The 20,703-nt window shown below is 51.8% G+C and overlaps 8 protein-coding genes; 5 read left to right on the top strand and 3 right to left on the bottom strand.

Moving 5' to 3' along the window:
• Positions 1 to 154: 154 nt before the first annotated feature.
• Positions 155 to 4,062, top strand: GSBLH_T00003866001 (uncharacterized protein; the record flags this gene model as incomplete). XM_013042684.1 has 4 exons in its annotated part: positions 155 to 844; positions 874 to 1,185; positions 1,925 to 3,602; positions 3,633 to 4,062. 4 exons carry the CDS (start codon positions 155 to 157, stop codon positions 3,995 to 3,997), a joined length of 3,045 nt encoding a protein of 1,014 aa, XP_012898138.1. The 3' UTR covers positions 3,998 to 4,062.
• Positions 4,063 to 10,348: 6,286 nt separating this feature from the next.
• On the bottom strand, positions 10,349 to 10,732 carry GSBLH_T00003865001 (uncharacterized protein; the record flags this gene model as incomplete). XM_013042683.1 has 1 exon in its annotated part: positions 10,349 to 10,732. The coding sequence occupies one exon, from the start codon at positions 10,730 to 10,732 to the stop codon at positions 10,583 to 10,585; it is 150 nt and encodes a 49-aa protein (XP_012898137.1). The 3' UTR covers positions 10,349 to 10,582.
• Positions 10,733 to 11,586: 854 nt separating this feature from the next.
• On the top strand, positions 11,587 to 12,223 carry GSBLH_T00003864001 (uncharacterized protein; the record flags this gene model as incomplete). XM_013042682.1 has 3 exons in its annotated part: positions 11,587 to 11,663; positions 11,694 to 11,816; positions 11,849 to 12,223. Exons 1-3 carry the CDS (start codon positions 11,598 to 11,600, stop codon positions 12,221 to 12,223), a joined length of 564 nt encoding a protein of 187 aa, XP_012898136.1. The 5' UTR covers positions 11,587 to 11,597.
• A 1,043-nt stretch (positions 12,224 to 13,266) lies between these two features.
• GSBLH_T00006726001 (uncharacterized protein) lies at positions 13,267 to 14,057 on the bottom strand (the record flags this gene model as incomplete). Its single annotated transcript, XM_013042681.1, has 5 exons — positions 13,267 to 13,377; positions 13,408 to 13,559; positions 13,596 to 13,728; positions 13,761 to 13,847; positions 13,878 to 14,057. 5 exons carry the CDS (start codon positions 14,055 to 14,057, stop codon positions 13,267 to 13,269), a joined length of 663 nt encoding a protein of 220 aa, XP_012898135.1.
• A 786-nt stretch (positions 14,058 to 14,843) lies between these two features.
• On the top strand, positions 14,844 to 16,384 carry GSBLH_T00003863001 (uncharacterized protein; the record flags this gene model as incomplete). XM_013042680.1 has 2 exons in its annotated part: positions 14,844 to 15,713; positions 15,744 to 16,384. The coding sequence occupies 2 exons, from the start codon at positions 14,844 to 14,846 to the stop codon at positions 15,972 to 15,974; spliced, it is 1,101 nt and encodes a 366-aa protein (XP_012898134.1). The 3' UTR covers positions 15,975 to 16,384.
• Positions 16,385 to 16,593: 209 nt separating this feature from the next.
• Positions 16,594 to 17,163, top strand: GSBLH_T00003862001 (uncharacterized protein; the record flags this gene model as incomplete). The annotated part of the gene is made up of 1 exon (XM_013042679.1): positions 16,594 to 17,163. One exon carries the CDS (start codon positions 16,594 to 16,596, stop codon positions 17,161 to 17,163), a length of 570 nt encoding a protein of 189 aa, XP_012898133.1.
• A 155-nt stretch (positions 17,164 to 17,318) lies between these two features.
• On the bottom strand, positions 17,319 to 18,661 carry GSBLH_T00006725001 (uncharacterized protein; the record flags this gene model as incomplete). Its single annotated transcript, XM_013042678.1, has 3 exons — positions 17,319 to 18,170; positions 18,204 to 18,427; positions 18,493 to 18,661. The coding sequence occupies 3 exons, from the start codon at positions 18,659 to 18,661 to the stop codon at positions 17,319 to 17,321; spliced, it is 1,245 nt and encodes a 414-aa protein (XP_012898132.1).
• Positions 18,662 to 18,858: 197 nt separating this feature from the next.
• Positions 18,859 to 19,490, top strand: GSBLH_T00003861001 (uncharacterized protein). XM_013042677.1 has 4 exons: positions 18,859 to 18,891; positions 18,973 to 19,042; positions 19,076 to 19,164; positions 19,197 to 19,490. The coding sequence occupies exons 1-4, from the start codon at positions 18,881 to 18,883 to the stop codon at positions 19,462 to 19,464; spliced, it is 438 nt and encodes a 145-aa protein (XP_012898131.1). The 5' UTR covers positions 18,859 to 18,880; the 3' UTR covers positions 19,465 to 19,490.
• The last annotated feature ends 1,213 nt before the right edge of the window (positions 19,491 to 20,703 follow it).

Here is a 20,703-nt window from a genome sequence, read left to right as displayed (position 1 = left end):
TCCGGATTCTTCCACTACTGTGGTGTATGAAGGTGTAGGAAAACGAATTGTCGATTCCTTTATGCATGGAATGAACGGTACATTTCAGATCGATCATTTGAATCCAGGAACGATCTTCGCCTACGGTCAGACCTCTTCCGGCAAAACCTACACGATGCACGGCGAGGACAGCAGCCCAGGCCTCATCTACCTAGCCACCAAAGACATTTTCGACTACATGGCGAACACTCCCAATCGTCAGTTTATCCTCCGCGGCTCCTACGTCGAAATCTACAAGGAAAACGTCCGCGACCTGCTCAACCCCGACTCGGTGAAGCTGCGCATCCACGAGAGCTACGACCGCGGCGTGTACGTGGACTCCAAAGAAGAAGTGCTTCGCAGCTACGACGACGTTCTCAACGTTTCCCCGGTTTCTCCCTTTCACTCCCAGCTGCTGCACCGTGGCGACAAGAACCGCCACGTGGGCGTAACGAACATGAACCAGCAGTCTTCGCGCTCCCACACGATCTTCAAGCTCGTCTGCGAAAGTCGCGTCCATCCGGACTGTCTCGAATCTCCCGACGACTCGACCGGCGTTCTGGTGGGGCAGCTCTCCCTCGTGGATTTGGCGGGCTCGGAGAGCGTGAAGCACACGGGCGCGCAGGACGACCGGCTCTCGGAAGCGGGGAAAATCAATCTGAGTCTGTCGGTGCTGTCGCGTGTGATTCAAACGCTGGCTACGCGGACCGAAAACAGCCACGTGAGCTTCCGCGACAGCAAGCTGACGCGGCTGCTACAGACCTCGCTGGACGGAAACTCGCGCACCGCGATTATCGCGTGCGTAACGCCGGCGTCTTCGTTTTGTGTAGGGGAAAAGGGAGCCATGAAGGGCAGGCGGAGACGAGCAGCACGCTGAAATTCGCGCAGAGCGCGAAGAACGTGCACACAGCGGCGAAGGTGAACCAAATGCTGGACGACAAGTCGCTGATTCGGAAGCTGCGGCGGGAGATCGAGGCGTTGAAGAAGCAAATCAAGGGCGAGGAATCGCCGACGGACGACGCGATGGAGTTGGAGGAGAAGCGACGCACGGAGAAGGAGCTGAGCGAGGCGCAGATGCGGTTAGAAGGACTCAGCCGCGACGTGCGCGATAAAGAAGTCCTGCTGCAGCAGCAGAGCACGGAGAAGTCGAACGTGGAGGCGGAATTGGTGCTGACGCGAGCGCGCGAGAAGGATTTGCAGGGGAAACTCGGCGAAGTCATCAATCGATTCGAGGACGCAGAGAAGAAAATCGCCCAGTTGCAGGCCGAAACCGCGGGACTGCGCGCACAGAACACAGACTGGGCCGCCATGCTTCGCAAGGCGCAGTAACCCGCGGGAAAAAGGGGTAATGGGTAGAGCGGAAGTGGAAACGATGCGGAGACGCGAGTTGGAATGGATGGCCGAAGCAAAACGGCTTTCGTTATCGTCGATTTCGATGGGCGAAGCGACGGAGACTTCCATGGCCGAAACCGTGGAAACCGTGGAAACCGTGGAAACGGGGGAGAATGGTTGGATTTCGGAGATGTCGGAGATGATGAACGGGATTGTGGAGGAAATCAACGCGCTGCGACAGGCGAAGAAAGCGATGGAGGCAAACGAGATCGGGTTTTTAGAGAAGATCCATCGATTGGAGGGACGAGTGGGGGAAGAGAGCGAATTGAAGAATGGCTTGAAGAAGGAAAACGCGGAGTTGAGTGCGAAATTGAATGAAACGGAGATTGAATTGAATGAATTGAAATCGAAATTGGAATCGCTTCAAGCGCAGATTTGTCAAATCGAAGCGGAAAAGGCGCAGTTGGCGTCGCGCCATTCTTCTCTCCTCGAAGCCAATCAGCGAAGTACGCAAGAAAACGAGCGGCTGTCGAAGACTGTGGAGGATTTGGAGAAGGAATGCGCGGATTTGCAGCGCGTTTGCGATTCGCATGTTCAGGATCGGGAAGAATTGCTTCAAGAAAAAGAGAAAATGGGATTGGAAATAACGGGATTGAAGGAGATTTCTCAGGAAGCGTTGATTTGTGTGGAGAATCTGATTGATGAGGTGAATAAGAGCAAGGAAATGAATGAGAATTTGGAGCAAACGATGCAGAGGAATAACGATGAATTGAGTAGTTATGTGGGTCGAATTCGAGAGAATTTGGTGATGACGGAGAAAGAATTGGAGGCGAAGCAGAAGGAAATGAGTGAGTTGGTGGCGCAGATGCAGGAAATGGCGAATTCGTTGAATGAAATGAGAGAATTGCATGAAAGGAACGTGGAATCGTTGAATGAAATGAGGAATCAGCATGAAATGGATGTGGAATCGTTGAATGAAATGAAGTCACAACACGAAAAAGACATCGATACATTGAACGAAATGAAATTGCAACATGAGAAGGATGTTACAGAAATCCAAGAAGCCAAATCATCCATTTCTCAGCAATCCAATCTTCTCAAAGCGCTCCAAATGCAGTGCAATCTCTCAGAACAGAAGGAGAGTCAGCTCATGCATCAATGGACTGCTGAAGTGCAATCTCTTCAATCCAATCTTGAATCGAAGGAGAAGGAATATTCTCGTCATGTGTCAGAACTCACTTCTTCACGGAACGCTTTGAAGCAAGAGCTCGAAGAGAAGAAAGAGCAGCTTCAGAGTCGAACGCAATACATCCAACAAATGAGAGTCGAATTGCGATCATTGCAGGCAGTCATCGATTCGAACGATTCTCAAATCGATGAGCTGCAGGCCTGTGTGATTATTGGCGATGATGACATTATTGAATTGAAAAAATCACTCGTGAAACTGTGGAAAGAGCGTCAAAAGCTGGAAGACGAAGCGGATATGAAAGAAGAAGCGTTTGTAATGAATTTGAAACGACGCCAGGAAGAAAGCGAGCAATTCAAACGAGACATCGAAGAGCGAAACACGCAAATCACGCAATTAACCACACAATTATCCAAACTCGAAGGAGAACGAGATGGCCTTCGCAGCGAATTAATCGAAAAGGAACACAAACTCTCCGAATTCCAATCGAAAATCGAACAATTCGAAAAACAACACGAAACTTTTTCTTCTTTTTCTTCTTCTTCTCCATCGATTGGCGCTGCGAATCTCGCGGCTGTCATCAATGAGGAGGACAGTTCGAACGACGAAAGCGAATCCGAACTCGGTCAGGAGCAGGAACACAACCAGGAACACAATCAACAGATGGAAATGGATACAGAAATGAAGCAACCGCCTGAAAACGAGCAGCCGAATGAAACGCTTCGTCTGCAAGCCGCGTTGAAAGAGTCGGAAGACCGCGTGGCGCGATTGCAGCAAACGATTCAGTCGAAATACGCGGAGTTCAAAGCGATGAAGGAAAGCGCGAAGGAATTCGGGCGAGTGAAACAGGAGTTAACAGAGGAAAACGACTTGTATAAGCGGAAATATGCGGCGGCGAAGAAGCGAATCGCTCACTTGGAGAAGAACAAGCTGGGCGAAGACGTGAAGGAGAAAGTTCGCCAGCTTTTGGTGACGAAAGACGAGCTGAAAGAAGAGAACGCGGGGCTCCGGAAGGAAGCCACTGAGTTGCTAGATCGAGTGAAGACGCTGCAGAACGAAGTGTTGGGTAGAGTTGAGAGATACGGGTGAATTGTAGAGCTGAAGAGCCAGGTGGTGGAGTCAACGCAGCGTGTGGAAGAAAAGAATTTGCGGATCGACGAGTTGGAAAACGATCTGAAGGAGGCGCACGGATCCACCACGCCTGCGTATGGAGGCTCGAAGCGGTTTTTGGAGAGCGAGAACCTTCGGCTGATCGTGAAGAACGAGGAGCTGCAGAAGCAAATCAGCGAATTGAAGCAGGCGGCGGCGATGCAGCAGCCGGTGTCGCCGGTGAGAGGGAGAAGAGTGGTGGAGGCCAAAAGACAGTCTGTGCAGCCAGCAGTGAAAATGCAGTCGCCTACAAAGCGGTCGAAGATCGCTGATTTGGATTTGGACGATGAATCGCAGTGTAATACGCAATAGTTGTTTCTTGTACTTTATTTTCCATATATATGCATATATAATTATTGATTGATGATATTTTGAAATTATTTGTTTGAAAAGAATGGTTTTAGTTATTAATACATGGGGACATGATAATCAAGGAGAAAGGAATTACTTTACTGTTCAAACTTTAACAGAATAATACTCCATAGATCTGAGGCTCTTGGTGGAAATGGAAATAGAAACAACACCTATTCCAAAGAGACTCTCAGATAGTCAAGAAGTGGCTCGACTATTAGAGTAGACTGTGTTTTTGTTGGGGGTAAAGAATTAGTTTATGTGAACGATACCAAAAAGAGAACGAAAAGGAGATATACAAAGAATATGCCTCTATGGCGTTGGCTCGTGTGAAGGATGTAATTTGTATTAAAATATTTACTTATTCGTTAGAGCAATCAAAGCAATGATGAAAAACCAAATTTGGTCGCTTCCCAAGGAAGTCGTCCTTTTACGATTAGTATCCGTTTTAGCGGGAGCCGAGAAAGGACGCAATATTCTCAGTCCCAACAGTCTCAACAATCTTCACACAAAATGGTGCAAACGCCGTCCTATCGCCAACTTTCCTCGCGAGTTACGCGGATGAACCTTCCATCGCGTCTTTCATCCGACATCAACAAGCTAAAGCAAAAGCGAGATTCCATTCTCCGCGAATACAACACCCTCAAAGAGAAATTAGCTCCCTCCTTCCGCATGTACCCCGAACCGCTTCGCCGCAAATGCCACTACGACTACTTCCTCGAAGAGTCCGTTCTCATGGCCAACGACTTCCTCGAGGAGCGGAAATGGAAGATCCAAGTCGCCTACATTCTCGCCCACGAAGCCCAGGCGTTTTTCTACCGTTTCATCGAACCCTCCCGAAACGCCCAGGCCCCGAAACTCCTCTCCCTGCCCTCCTTCCCCGCGGAACTCGACGTGAAGCAGGAGGGAATGGAGGTGGAAGACGAGAAAGAGCGGGAATTGCTCCGAAAACAGGACGAAAATCAGGACGAAAATAGGCATCGACAGATCTGCAGGATAATCGCGGGAATGGTCACGCAGTTCTGGGAGCGGGTGCACGACGCACACGTCGAGTCGATGGAGATCCCCGCGGTGAAGAAGGACAAAACGAAACCCTCCCTCGAACGCTACATCAAATCGGTGTATAACCGCGGGAACCAGGGCAACCCGGAGGTCACCGACGAAACTCCCTCCCTCTCCGACCTGTACGCGCAGAAGCCGATGAAACTGCCTGGCTATTTGGCGTATTGCGCATCCCACAATCTCGCATGTGTGGTGAGTTGCCTGGAGGGGGGTTTCACTCTGGAAAACTGTATTCTGCAGCTGATCGGCGAGCTGGACGCCGTCGACGAGAGTTTCATCCTCGTTCCCGAATCGTGGCGATTTTTGGAATCCCGGTCATTCCCAGGCTCAGCGAAATGGCGAAATTTCTCGCCTCCATCCGGCTTCCGCGCCATTCCGTCTCCCCAAATCGCTCCGGAACCGCGGTTCTCCTCCAGCTGCGCCGCTTCCAGAGCCCTCCAGCGTCCCGCGGTTGTCTGCTCTTCGCGTCGGCGCTGGAGGACGCGGGAGCGGAGGCGGAGGAGCTGTGTGCGCGGTGCAATCGGCGGTTCTGCCTGCTGGACTCGGCGCAGCGGCTGAGCGGCGCGGTCGAAAGCGCGGTGCTGGGACAGAGTTTGGACTCCGGGCACCAGACCCACGAGCTTTTCAACCTGGCCACCTTCACCGTCGTGGGGCCCACCGCGCACTACAGCTCCACCAGGCAGCACCGCTCCGGAAGGGACCCGGGGGAGGGCGGGAACTCGCTTTTGCCGCTCGAATTGGAGACCGTCACCTGGACCGACTGGCAGCGACGCCTCTGCGACGGGCTCCTGGGCGCCGTCAAGGAGGTCTGGGACATGGACGCTCTCCAGCCTTCTACGGTTTCTACGATTTCTACGGTTTCTACGATTTCTGCGATTGGAGGGACGGGAAATCCGGCGGGGTCCAGCAGTTCCGCGGCAACACCGACTCCCTCCAATCCGTCTTCGACTTCCACGGTTTCCACGGTTTCCACGGTTTCCACGATGGGAGGGTCGGATCTGGCGGCGGACGTGCTGTACGCGTTCTTTCTGCTGCATTCCCGCGTGGAAATCCCTGTAGAACCGCGGGGAGACCCGACTTTTCTCCCTCCCATCGAGTAGACGTCGAGAATAACCGCGATTCTCTGTAGAATCACGTGGCCGCGCTGGTTATGGTCGGTTTTGTACCGTTCTCCGTACGAATCCGTTCTCACCACGCTCCCCAATTTCCGCGGTTATTCCACGCTTCGTCTGCGCCAAATCGAAGTGAAACTCCTTCTCGAATCCCCGTATAAGCGAATTGTGTTCCGACACTCCATCGAAATCCCCGCGGTTCGCGTCTCTCTCAAGCCGGAAACGCTCGGCGACCTTTCGTTTTTCTCTCCCTTTCTCGAGAAAACCGCGGGTTCGTGGATCCCCGCGGAACTCTGGAGGCTCAGCCATCCCCGCGTGGAAACCGACTCGCCGAAACTCCTGGGTTCCACGTTTCGCTACAAGTGGCTGGCGTTCGCCGAGGAGAACCAGAAATCCTCCCAATTCTGGGCGCTGAAACGCCTCCGTCCGGGCTCCTCTGCGCCCCCCGCGGGGAACGACGCGCCGGTATTGGTGAGCGGACGCGTGCGGCGCGTGCTGCAGCTGCTGGGAGAAGGCCGAGCGAAGCGGTGGAAGCAGCTGGTGATCGTAGACAGCGAGGCGATGGCGGTGTCGCTGGCGTCGCTGCTGCGGAAGCAGGGACTGGCCGTGCTGCCGCTCCGGGGGGATCCCACAAACTCCAACCCGTGCTCCTTCTGGGATCATCGCCAGTGCGTGCGGTTTAACCACGCTTCCAGCGCCACGATCGCGCTGGTGTGTCTTCGACGCTTCGCGGACGTCCCCGCGGAGTCTGCCGCGGAGTCGGGCGCGGAGATTCCCGCGGGAGCGCAGTGCTACGCGGCGCCGATGGTGCAGCAGATCATCGTGGGGGAAAAACCGCGGCCAGGGTACTGGGACTCGCTGTACCACAACGTGCTGTTCATGCTGGGGACGAAGCGAAACGCCGCGGCGACGGTGAAGGAGGTGTTCTCGGAGCTGGAGACGCGCGTGAGCCTCAGCGAACGGAAGGAAAAGGCCGATCGGAAGGCGCTGCACGACGCCAAGCGCGTTCTGTTCGCTCTCGGAACGTTCGATTTCGCTGCTTCCACGCTCACTTGTAGACCCAAAGAGAAGAAGGAGCTCCGCCCCTCGCTCTGCGAGGTGTGGGATCCCACGCTGTGGACGCTCTGGGAACAGCAGGCCGAAAATCGCGACTTTTTGTGGAACTGCAACGAACGTACCGCTAGGAAGGGCGTTTCATCGGTAGAGTTCCCCGCGGTGGGCGTTTCATCGGAGAACCGGGCGCGGATCGTGGAACTGGACCGTCTGACGGAGTTTCAGAAGCAGGCGAGTACCGCGATTCGGTTAAAACCCCTGTTTTCTGCCATTCCACTTCTCTCCTACTGCTTCGCCGTGGACGCCAAATACCCGTTTTCCCCGTCGCTCCGGGCCACGGCGGTTTCAGAGGACGAGCTGGACGCGCTGCTGAACCCGCCGCTTCTCCAGCACCACTTTTCGTTCCCCACGTACCCCGTCATTCCCGCGGAAAACGAGCAAATCCAGCCGTTTTCGACGCGGCCGTGGCGGCACGTGGCGTCGTGGAGCCTGAAACCCTCCGCGGGGTCCTTCGCGTTGGACCCCTCCTCGCTCTCGCTCCCCGCGGGAATGCCCGCTCCCGACGTGTGCGCGTACCCCTCCCTGGAGGCCTCGCTGATCCCCGCGGAAGCGGGATTGCCGGGCGAGTTGGCGGCGCGCGGCGAGTTCAAAATGGAAAGTTTGAGCGGAGGCAGCGGGGCGGGAGGGTGCAATCGCTCGGATTTGGGGGAGTATGGAGGCGTGGAGCGGTCGCTGGTGTCGTGGGAGCAGTCGATGCTGCGTGAATTCAACGCGAACCCGGGGTATCAGATGGACAGCTTCCTGTACGGCACGCTGCCGGTGGAGAAGAACCGGTTCACGGCGACGCCGGAGCGGTTTTCGATGCGGAACGCGCTGTCGCTGTCGGTGTCGGTGAGCAAATCGAGCGAGATGACGGAGAGCACGCGGAAGCGAGCGAGGAAGCGAGCGCGCGAGGGCGAAGAGGAGGAAAAGGAGAAGCCGGAGTCGATCTGGAACTTCATCAATCAGAAGGTTCGCTTGAATACGTTCACGTGGACGCGAAAAGAAGACGAGTTGCTGCTCACGCTGGTCTCCCAGTTCGGAACCAGCTGGAATCTCATCTGCAACGTGTTCGTTCTGGAGAACTGGCAGCGCCTCCACCCTTGGAAGCAGTTCCCGGAGAACTGGCGGTTCCTCGCGGAGCGGAAAAGGCTGGTCGACGCGGCAATTCCCATCCAAATTCGATACACCTGCATTCCGCAGAAGACGCTTTCCACCACCAAAAACCCCTTTTTCGCTTATTGCTACCCCTATTTGAAGGACTCTCCCGCGGGAGATGACGACGACGACGACGACGACGAAGATGATGATGACCACTTTGACAATCGTCTCGAAACCACTCCGAAATCCGTGGCTATGGAGGAGGAAGAAGCGAAGAAACCCGCGGATTTCGCTTCGCCGATCGACGCGATTTTCGCGGCCGTGGAATCCAAGCAGGTTCAAAGCGCGCTCTTCAAGCCCTCCACCCTCGACGAAACCCAGCTGGCCGATCTGAAGAAGCGCGACGCCCAGTTCGCCAAGTTCGAAACCGACCGACTGAAACGCCTCCAGCGCTACCTCCGCCCCGAAACGCCCGCGTCCAGCACGAAGGACCTCGCGCGTCGCGCGCCTGCGAGCTTCCGGAACCCGTCGTCGCTGGCTTCGGACCCGTCGTCGCTGAACAGTCTGCAGAACCCGGACAAAACGATGCGGAACCGCGTGCCGGTGCGGTCGTTCCCGATGCAGCGCCCCGCAGACATCAAAAAACTGCGCGAGAACGCGATCCGCATGCTGCCTATCGCGCAAATCCTCATCAAAACGGACTCCTCGAAGTTCAAACACTTACTCGACAGCCATCGGCGTCCGCAGGACGGCATCGTAGTGCCGTATGAACAGGCGTTGGAGCAGGGCCAGCGAATTCTCGACGAGTCCACCAAGCAACACACTCAACTCAACGAAATCGAACGAAAGCCCGAGAGCGACATCCCCGTCAAACTAGAGCCCGAAACAGCCGCTCTAACGCACACCAAATCGCAGGCCACTGAAGTCATGGAAGGGCTGCGCGATCTCTTCGATTCGCTGCCCTCCTTCTCGCGGGAAGCCCAGGAATCCGCGCGCAACCACGCCGCCACGCCGTCTCACGAGCTCGACGACTCCTCTCCCGTCATTTCCTTCGATCTCAAGCTCGAAACCGGGGAAACCGGGGAAACACCGGTCCTCCCGATCAGTCCGCCAGCGCCTGTGCTGGTTTCCTCGATCGCCACCGCGGCGACGACGCTCTCCGCGCCCGCTCCGTCCCCCGAATCCCCCGAAACGCCTGTGAAACCGCCGGAGAAGGAGCAGCCAATCCGGTACAGCCGTCAATACCCGTTCACTGCGCTGGTGATGGAGCTGGAGAGCAGGTCGGTGAAGCGAGGAGCGGCGAAGGCGGAGCTGGAAGAGTCGGTGAATTTGAAGCAGCAGAAGATTCCGCGAAGCAGTTTGGAGCGGGTGCGTCGTTCGAAGCCGTCGATCGAGCCGTATCCGTACTGTCCGACAGACTCTCAGCACACGTGCAACAACAATCGATTCTTGCAGCGATGTCTGAAGAATCAGAACGAGCAGCTGCGCAATCCCGGGTTTTTCGTGTCGCAAATGTCGGCGTTGCAGCGAAAGGAGGGAATGAGCGCTGGGCGCGAGATGGGAGAAGTGTGGAAACGTGGAAGGCGTGAGGTGTAGGGAGGGATGATGCAGGTGTATGATCGCCAGCGCGTGCCGGCAGGGATGAATCAAGTGAACATGCAGCGAATGCCGGTGGCGGGGAACCACTTGCAGGCGCAGCAGATGAAGCAGCGAAACCCGCAGATGTTTGTGGCGCAGCAGGGAGGAAGGATGCAGAGCCGGCCGATTAATGGGAAGATCGTGGAGGTGTGAGCGAGGGAAGCAGCTGGATGTTGAAAGAGAGACAGTTGTTATTGTTGTTATTATTGTTATTATTGTTATTGCGATTCGTATGGTAAAACTAGTCTTGTTAATCTTGTAATGAATCAAGTGTTTGAGACCAACAAACAACACAAACAAACAAATAACAAATACTTAACTAACTAAAGGGACAAATGGATGGAGAAAACGTCACCACAGGCGTCGCCTACTAAGAATTGCGAAGGAGAAGCGATGTGGAGAGTGGTGATGTGTGAACAGTCCAATCGAATGCGATGATGGGCTTTGTTTGTGAGTTGTGTGGAGGACAGAGAATCCAATTCAAATACAAACAGCTCGCCAGCACTTGTACCTGGAAAGAGCAGACAGCTACGTATTTCAGTCAAACAGAAAGACAAACTTGGCATCTGGCCAGTAGCAAGCATCCTTCGACAGGTCGATTCGATCCATAGAGAGTTGATAGGATGTCTACAAGACAATCACACAAGGCAAACCGAACGCAAGTGCACAAATCGAGTAGAATACACTGCATAGAACGCTCATCCCTTGAGACAATCAACACATAGGGATCTTCAAAACATTGGACCCAACTGATGCAAAAAGGCACAGTGAAAACGATTTCAGACCCAATACAGAGAGAGCGATAGTCCTCGGACACATAAAGGACTCCGAATAATGACGAGTAGCATAGAAACGAAGCTTTCCAAGGCGTTTGCAACCCTGTTCGTTGAATGTATCCCTTGTTGTTTATGTAATACATACAGCGTTCTTCACGGTTCCAGCAATACTGCCCTCGCAAAGACAGTTTCCCACTAACAGGAGCCAAAATGGGTATAGGACGCGAAGATACATCGATTTTCGAGTTAATTATGTTGAAGGTAAGCATGACCACAGAGTGATTGGCAGTGACAATCACTACTGAGTGATCATCCACTGCAAACAATCTACCAGTCATTCAATTGTAAATAAACTACGATTCTACACCCAGGAGAGATAGGGAAAGTTCTACGGGCGTAATTCCAGGATCCGAAATCGCAACTACATAGCCCATTTTATCTGCTACAATTGTAATTCCTAATTATTAATACAAAAACACAATATCACGATTCAAAGAGGAACATACCGAAATAGGAGCAAGTCGAGTGTTCAATTTCTTGGATTCATACCGACCGTCATAAAGACAATCTCTAAGCAGCTTGACTCGTAGTCCTACCAATCACATTGCCTCCATAACTTCCAGACGATGAATGGATCCACAGCCTGGGATTCTTTTGAGCCGAATAAACTCCATATCACAGAAATCCAGTTGAGATAGATTCGGCTCGATCTATGGATTTCCAGAATTAGACGGATTCCATCTTTCCTCATCTTCTTTTTCCTGTAAGTGTTAATTGTAAATGAACAAAGTAAACAAAGAGCTCAAGAAGTTGGACAAGGATCCTCTTGATTTTGCGACACTGAATGTATGGTTTCTACCAAGGCATGATTTGTAGGTTCGTGAGGGAACAAACATGGTGGATGCGACTATTCTGGGTCCTGAAGGTACTCCCTATGACGGTGGAGCTTTCCACTTGGAGATCACCATCCCTTCGAATTATCCGCTGGTTCCCCCATCTGTCGTCCTTCTTGACCCTTAGCTAATGGATAGATAAAATTCGTCACACATATCTATCACCCTCTGGTTGACAAGGATAATGGCAAGTTCTGCAACGAGGCGATCTCGGAGCAGTGGAAGGCCGTGAACAACCTGACCACCGTGATGAATATTGTCTACGATATGCTCAAGAACTATTCGAATTGTGAAATGGCTGTCGATCCCGACATTGGCAACGAAGTTCACAACAACCTCCCTCAGTTCATCGCTACGGCCAAGAAGTGGACCGAGCAGTACGCCTGTTCCTTTGTTTCTTTCAACAAACACCTCATCTGTTTATGTTTATTTATTTTTCTCAGCTATCCTCTGTTCTTTGATTTGCTACCGCGTCACCCACTACTCTCTCCACGCCCTACCATCACCAAGTAACTAATCCCCACGGCCTCTCCAAACCTGATTTTGAGCTCTTCCTGGTCGCTCATTTTAAAAAACAGCAGCACGTTCACCGTGTCCACCGCTCCGTCCTGCGCCTCACCTCCCCTTTCTTCGCCTACCGCCATAATCCGCCGCGTCTCCGCCTCGCTGAAGATCAACCGCAGCAGATTCTCGCAGCTCTCGTCGTTCCGCACCGACGGAATCGGCGGTGCCGTCTATGCCTCCAATCCGCCCTCCTCTCCTACCAATCCCTCCTTCTCGACCAGCCAGCGTCGCATCTCGTCCTCCGTCAGTCCCATTTTCTCTGTGTACGCCGCATCCACGCCCAGCAGGCTCCACACCGATTCAAAGCCCAGCTCGCGAAGCGCCTCCTCGCGCTCCGACAGCCCGATCCGATCCAGGAACTGCCGGAGACAGTCGGAATCGCCGAGCAGCTCGACGAGGCGCTTCCGATGCCCGAACTTCACGCCCATGGTTTTGAAATCGTCCTCGCTGAGGGCGTAGAGGTCGTGGCAATACACATAGCCCTAAATCTCACTCGACCGCGCAGCCGCCACATTGCTGTCGAACAACTCGCCGTATTCCTCCAGCCCCGCCACCTCCAGCAGCTCCTGCACGCGCGACGACGGCCACAGGCACCGTCTCTCCCCGGTTTCCGCGGGGGACGCCTCCGAACTGCTCTGCGGCATCGGCTCGTGCGCGGCCTCCGGCGTGGTTTCGGGGGTGATTCCCGCGGCCATCGCGGCCTCCACGACCTTGCGAATCTCGGGGTACGGATTCTGCTGCGCGAGGTCCCACGGGGAGAGTCCCTGCGCGTTGGCGCGGCGCGGATCGAAGCCCTGCTGGAGGAAGAGCCGCACGACGTCGGCCTGGAGCGACAGGTCGATGGCGGAGATGGCCTCGCGGTCCCGCACCGCGTAGTGCAGCGGAGAGTTGCCTTCGGCGTCGACGAGCTGGAGAACGTAGTCCGCGGGGCGCGAATCGAGGTAGCTCTCGCAGGATTCCAGGTCCAGCCGGTCGATCGCGTCGAAGAACGACTACCCGTGAAAAGGAGAAACCGGGGAAACCGCGTCGCAGAGAGAGGAGAAGTCGCTGGAGGGGGTGTCTTTGAGGAAATGGTAGCAGAGACAGACCGGCGTTTTGCCCGTCTAAAAGGGAGAAACGGGGAAAGGGGGTACCAGCGAGCGCGCCTGCAGATCGCTCCCGTGGGAGATCAGTGTGGAAAAGAGGTCCCAGTCGAGGAGAAGCGCCGCCCAGTGCAGAGGAGTGCGGCCGAAACTGTCCGGCTGATTAGGATCGAACCCGACGGAGAGCAGCTCGTTCACGATCTCTGGGGGTTAGGTGTGCGGAGGAAGATGGAGAGTACCGTAGGCAGCGAGATTGCAGGCGTAATGGAGGGGAAACAAACCATTGGCAGTTCGGTAGAATTTACAGTCCGGACATTTGTCGTGCGCCTTAATATATTCTAGATCACGATTTTGAATCGCAGTAAGAAACGCCTAGGCGATGACTCGAACCACGCGGAGGATACGTTATTTTCCTCGCACAGCGTACTTACAAACTGCGCTGTGTTTTCAAATCCAGCTTCCGATGCAACAGCTGCCACGCTCTTGTTAGTCTACGCTCAATAGGTTTTCCTGCAAAATACCACGGTCAGTTGATTTAAATTAGCACCGTATTGAAAAAGAACATATATAGAATCATCATAACCCAACATTGCGGCATGATGCAAAAGGGTGAGCCCAGAACTGTCGTATGCATTGACATCAATGGAGTACTTTTTGAAAAGTTCCTCAAGAACGCTCGCGTCCCCTTGACTCTCTTGCATTCTATCTAGAAACTTCTGTAAAACTCCTGACTAGGATAATAAGTCAAACCATGATCAGAAATACCGTTGTCCAAGTTAACATCCTGGTAAAAGATGAATATGATAAACTGTACAGTGGTTATTCATAAAGTACACTTTGGTCATGATTGTATACCCAGCTAAATCTACAAGGAAATCATGCTACGATGTGACTCACGAGCGATCAAACAAAATTGAGTTGCCATATTGAAGGGACTTGTTTGAGAGTGTATAGTTTTGTAATGTTTGTTCTGAGGAATAGCATTCGCTGTGTTGGATGCTTTTCTGCACATAGTGTAAACTATTCAACACGTATTTTATCGCGATTGGGTAGTTTCAATCGTTCCTTCTGTTTGGCTTTCTCATTTGGTTCGACATCTAGTAGCGGACTCATCGTTCCTGTTCTGTCGCAGTTTTGGGGCACGAGTCGAGGGAACTCAAAAGCCTCGTCCTTTAGCTACGCCGAAGGCTCGGTTTAAAAAGCAATTACATGAACTAAACATGGAAAATGGGTCCGAGCGAAAGGAGTAGATTCCTGCTTTTCTCCTCTAAGTGGAAGGTTTGTACGTCGGATCACCTTGAAGGAGAATGCTACACAGGATGAACTGCTTCAGGCCTTTGAAATATTCAAGCAGCTCATCTACCGCGATGAGCGCGTTTCTTACAAGGATGTGCTTTCTCTGATCCACAACATGATAGGTTCCTTCGACTGGGATTATTATATGTGTGTTTGTTTCGTGTTATCGCTAACTCACTAGTTACTCTCAGATGCTGAACATTCTCTTCGAATACAGGGGTTTCGAAACCTCCTTTGAAGTCATTCTCAAAATGCGCGAGAAGTTCCCCCACATCAGCATCGACGATTACAAACTAGCGATCCGCACTTGCAGTCTCTGCGCCAACGCCTCCCAAGCGGCTCAAAGTCTCTGGGAGATGATGCTGAGCGAGGGCTACTCCCCGAAAGTGGTGGACTTCGAGACCTTGATGCAGTGCTACGTGAAATCGAAAGCCTTCGCAGAAGCCGAAAAACTCTTCGATTTGATCCGCGAGCACGGCCTCGAGCCCACGGTGTGGACCTACAACATCCTCATTAACGGGTACAACAAGAGCGGGAGCTGGGAACGCGCCCTGCAGATCTACCAAATCATGAAATTGGCGGGAGTGCGGCCAGACGGAATCACGTGCACCACCCTCATCGACTTGCTTCTGAAGACCAAACAGCCGCAATACGTCCACGTGATTCTCAAGGACTTGCAGGGCGGCGAAAACCTCATCGACCAGATCGTGCAGTCCCTTCGAAGTTCGGATTCCCGCGGGGATTCCCGTGAGGATTCCGCGCTGTGGGTGCTGGACACGTGGGAGAACGTGTTCAGCGAATCAAAACTGCGCGAGTTGAGCGATCGGTTCGACCAGCTGCATCTGCGGAAGACGTCGTTGAACGCGTTGCTGCTGTGGTACGTGCAGCAGAACGACGATCTGGCGGTGCAGTTTCTGTACCACGCGACGCAGCGATTGGGCAAAGCGCGGCCCGACGATCTGACGTACAAACTCCTGCTGTGGCACTGTGCGCGCCAGCGAAACGCCGAGCTGTTTCAGCGGATCATGACGAACGCGACGCAGCAAGGAGTGCAGTATAACGTGGAAACGGAGAAGCGGGGTGAGGCGTAGTCGAGTATGGTGCGCGAAGTGTGTCGGTATTTTGTGTTTACGGAGCAGTTTGAGAAGGGAATGCAGCTGTTGAAGCACAGCATCGACTGCACGCTGCTGCCCAATTTCAAAACGCAGCCGTTTCGAATGCTGCTGTGGAAGTACTCCGAGGCCGTGACGTTCTTCGCCATCTATAGCATATCCTCGATGTTGGGAGAGGGGGAAACGTGGAAATTGGTGGAAACTATTTGAAAATCTTGTGAAAATCTTGGAAAATCATGTAATAGACTTGTGAAATTCATTCATTCATTCTTTCATTCATTTTTTCTTTCTTTCTTTCCAATTTTGCTTTCATTCATTCATTCATTCGTTTTTTCATTCCACTTGCTTTTTTCTTTCCACTCAATTCCAACCAAAACGTTTCCATCCCTCAAAACGATCTCCTTTGTATTCCTTTTTCTTGTTACTATTCCTTCACTTCACTTTTTGTTCTCGTTCGTCAAGGCATACGGCGAAAGACAGCTAGAGAATGTGCAGTATCACGACGTAAACATCATGGGAAACGCTGGATTGGACGTGGAAAAGGGAGAGCGAAACAACAAGATCATCCTCAGTGTTCTCGACAATCTCTCTCCTCATATCAACGTAACGCATACAGCCGATAATCGCATTGTTTTGCATCGGCATTCATTCATGAGCTTTGTGCGCGAGGAAGGACGCAGGTACCAATCATTACAGCAAAAAGGAAAGCCGTATCGGCTGATGCTGAATACACCGAACGTGATCAATGAGTGCTTTAGTGAGTTCGAGGTGAGTACAAAATGAGTATAAAATGAGTACAAAATGAGTATAAAATGAGTACAAAATGAGGATGTTTGTCAAATACCTTCGTAATCATGAAACCACTTTCCATTTCCCCAGTTCCCCCTTTTCGAATATCATACTTTTTTCGATACGATCTATAATGAGCACTATTCTTAAGACTGATAAAGCGCCCGCTGCTATTGGACCTTATTCTCAGGGTCTCAAGCTCGGCAATCTGGTGATTACCTCGGGTCAGATCCCCGTTGACCCTGTGACTGGAACCTTCTCCGATAATATTGAAGTTCAGGCCCGCCAGAGTCTGATGAATGTCAAGGCTGTCGTGGAGGCTGCCGGATATGAAGTCCGTGATATTGTTAAGACCACGGTCTTCGTTAAGGATATGAACGACTTTGGAAAGGTGAACGCCATCTACCAGAAGTTCTTTGAAGAGTTCAATGCTCCGTTCCCCGCTCGTTCCTGCGTTGAGGTAGCTCGTCTTCCTAAGGATGTGGGTGTTGAGATCGAGGCTATTGCTTACAGACCATTTCCTGTTTGTTATCAAACAATTCACATAATCATTTTCTTGGGAAACTTGGGGGGAAGATTGTCAAGCTTTAGAACACGAATTGACGAGTAGTCTGCAAAGGCAAGCAAAATCGCGCGCTGTGAGTAGCGAGAAGATAACACGATGGAATTCGGTTCTCCGTCAGGAGTATTCACGATATGAAACACTGTCCCATTCTCTATGGCTTGCCGAACATCGAGCGGAGTAAGCGGGTTGCTTCTGAACTCCTAGACGTGAGCAAATCGCAGAGACTCAACGAATGTTCGAAAATCTGCGCCTATTATCTTCTGGAACTTCTCGAAGCACAATTTATCGTTTCTGCATAGATTACACTGCTCCACTTTAAATTCGGGGGGACAGGAAAAGGTTGGAACTAAAAAAACGCGCTGAAGCACGCGGCTCAGGACTGCCGCTTGCATCAAGAACTCGACTCGATTTCTTCTCTCTAAGGGAGCGTCCACGATCAGATAGTTCCGCGTTGGAGACGAGTAGTACTCGTCGCTGTCTTCGGTGTACAGTCTCATTTCCCTCCATCGATACAATTTGTTGTTCGTTCCAATAATCCAATTATTATGCATCATATATTGATTTGTACCAATAGCATCCCAATAGAATTGATGACTCTCTGCAAAATAGCGTCCACTGCTAAATTGCTCTAATGGCAGCAAATGTAGCCGCAAACCACTCAATCGAGGTAAGCAAAAGAGAATCGATTCCTGATCAAGTTCGTTTGCCTGTTTCATATGTAAAGTGGCGCAGCTTAGAAGAAGTCTCGTTTGGGTTGTGGGAAAGAGAAGCATGAACCCGCTATTTAAAGATTCGTCTCGCTGTGTAACCAAATCGTAATCTCTGGAAGAAAAGGTGGAAAGAATGGGCCAAGGGTTCTGGAAGAGGATCAGATCGCAATCCATGTAAAGTGTGACAAAGCCAAGCGAAAGAACAAGTCGGATAAAATCGAGTTTGTTTACCACTTTCTTTTGGAAGTCTTTCGACATGATTATCGATCCCTTGCTCATCATCTCATCGTCCACTCCCACTGGTCGGTAGTAAAAAACTGGAATTCCGCGCTTTTTAACATCCTACACACTCGAGAAAGAAAGGAAAATGCGCACTTCATAGGATTTGTGATCGATTACAGTCACAAAGAAGTTTGGATATTGTTCGAGATGACTGAGTCTGTAAAACGTGTAAAAAATATTCAGATAGCCGAAATCCGTAAATGATGTCATCACCGTGTTGTTTACAGCGATCGATTTGCAAAATGAAAACAACGGGTTCTGAGAGGATTTTTCGAAGGGGGTCCTGTTATCATCGAGTTCCTGGCGCATACTGGGAGCTAGATATTACCAAACATTCCTCATCTACCACCTAGACATAATAAACAATACAAAAAATCAATACGTTTGATGTGAGTTTCTGCTGGGACCGCAACAATGTTAGGAAGGGTGATCAACGAATTGAGGTCGTCGTCTACTCGCGCTGTAGTATCGTAGACCTTTAGGAAAAAGCATAGTCCAAATAACAGCACAAATAGGACAACTGACAACATCACAGTACATTTGTTTAGCATGAGACGGTTCTTCTTCAACTTCTATTACTCCAAACACTGAAATATACTGAAAATAAGGTCAGTTATTAGTAGAAAAAATAAGGAAAATTAGGATGAGGGGATGGGTAATATCTGTATTTAAATGCTGTATGATGGCTCGACCCAGGAGGTCGATGGATGAAACTCCCATCTTGAATGGGACGGAATATAGTCTTCTTCCAACCGATTTAAGATATCAATATGGGTAAAGGGTACGTAGAATGGGCGAATTTGTCAATTGGGATGATTTTCGGAGTCGAATAAGGATTCGCGGACTAACTGTGCGTTTTTAGAAAACCTTGTGGTATTCGTGCTGCTCGCAAGTTGCGTGTTGTCCGTCGCCAGGAGCGCTGGGCCGATAAGGTAGTTTTCTGGAAATCGCGTCTGACGGTGTAGAAGTACAAGAAGGGACACAACATCTCTTCCATCAAGGCCAACGTGCTCGGAGGAGCCACCATGGCCAAGGGAATTGTCCTCGAGAAGGTGTACGTGTTTTATGGCTTGAGATGATGGCTAGGGGAGTGGAGGCTAAGCAGCCCAACTCTGCCATTCGTAAGTGCGTGCGTGTGCAGCTGATCAAGAACGGCAAGAAGATCACCGCTTTCGTTCCTCGCGATGGTTGCTTGAACTACGTGGATGAGAACGACGAGGTGCTGATTGCTGGATTCGGTCGTTCTGGACACGCCGTGGGAGATATTCCCGGAGTGCGTTTCAAGGTGGTGTGCGTGTCGAAGACCTCCTTGCTCGCTCTGTTCCGCCAGAAGAAGGAGAAGCCTCATAGTTAATAGCCGTACATTGGGTGAAGAAGATTGGCGTGTTTGTTGGGCTCAAACAGAAGAGACAAAATAGACCCAGTTCATCCATCGATCCGCGATTCATTCATTCATTCAATCATTCAATCGATCGATCAATGATTCATTCATTCATTCATTCATTCATTCATTCACTTAGTTCGTTTTGACCTTTCGATGGCCTCGTTCGTTGAAGTACTCAATGAACTCAAATCCCTGCTTCTGCCCCATTTTCACCACCTTCGTCTGCAGCATCATCGCGATCAGTTCCGGGAACTTCTCTTCATAGAAGAACCGTCCTTCTCTCTCCCTCTCCTCCTCACTTCTCTCTCTCTCCTCCTCCTCCTTCTTTTCCTTCTCCTCCTTCTCCTTCCTCTCCTTCTCTCTTCCCATCTCCGTCCGGCTGCTCAACCGCGCCACCGTCCATCCCGCTCCCGCTCCCAGTCCCGTCTTCGCTTTCGGCTTCTCCGGCGCGCTCAGCAGCTTCAGATCCTCGCTGTGCACCCACTGCAGCGCCACGCGCAGCCGCGCCTGGCTCAGCAGCCCCGCGCAGTGCTTCGCCGCCCCGCCCACCAGGTACGATCCCGCCACGCGCGACGGACCGAATCTACACGTCACTGCGGAATACGAAAGTGAACCGAAGCGCGAAGAGGTGAACCGCGGGGAACGAGGCGTACGTGGCGGACGAAAGACCCGCGAAACCCAGTACGGCGCGGTTATTGGTGGGAAAACTCTCCGCGAAGAGGATGAGGGGACGAGCACGTGACTTGGACTGGAGTGGATTCCCGCGGTTTTGGGAGAAAAGAGGGGAAGGACGCAGACAGTATCGAAGGGCGGTCAGAAGGCCGCACTCGATGATGTCACCATTGGAATTAACGAAGCCGAACTCGTTGGAAATACTGGAAATGAACATTAGAAAAAAAGAAAAGAACATGGCGGAGTAGATCAGAATTTGAACATACCCAACGCAGTTGCTGATAATCACGTCACTCGACTGGATGTCGCGCAAAGAGACAGAAAAACGATCCACTTGAGTACTAGTAATAAACAAAAGTAGGAGGGAAATCACCGAATGCGCAGTTTTTGTGCCTCCGCATAGGATACATCGATCGACCACACGCCCATAAAGAATAAGAGCAGACGACTTATCGGAGAAATCACGCACGACCAATACAAACGTTTGAAAACATTTCCCACAATCTAATACTTACAGGAGCACATCTACAGCACCAG

Source organism: Blastocystis hominis (assembly GCF_000151665.1).
Source record: "Blastocystis hominis, Singapore isolate B (sub-type 7) whole genome shotgun sequence assembly, scaffold_4".
Taxonomy (NCBI): Eukaryota; class Bigyra; order Opalinata; family Blastocystidae; genus Blastocystis; species Blastocystis hominis.
The sequence above is the reverse complement of the archived record's forward strand: the minus strand, read 5'-3'. Positions and strand labels throughout refer to the sequence as shown.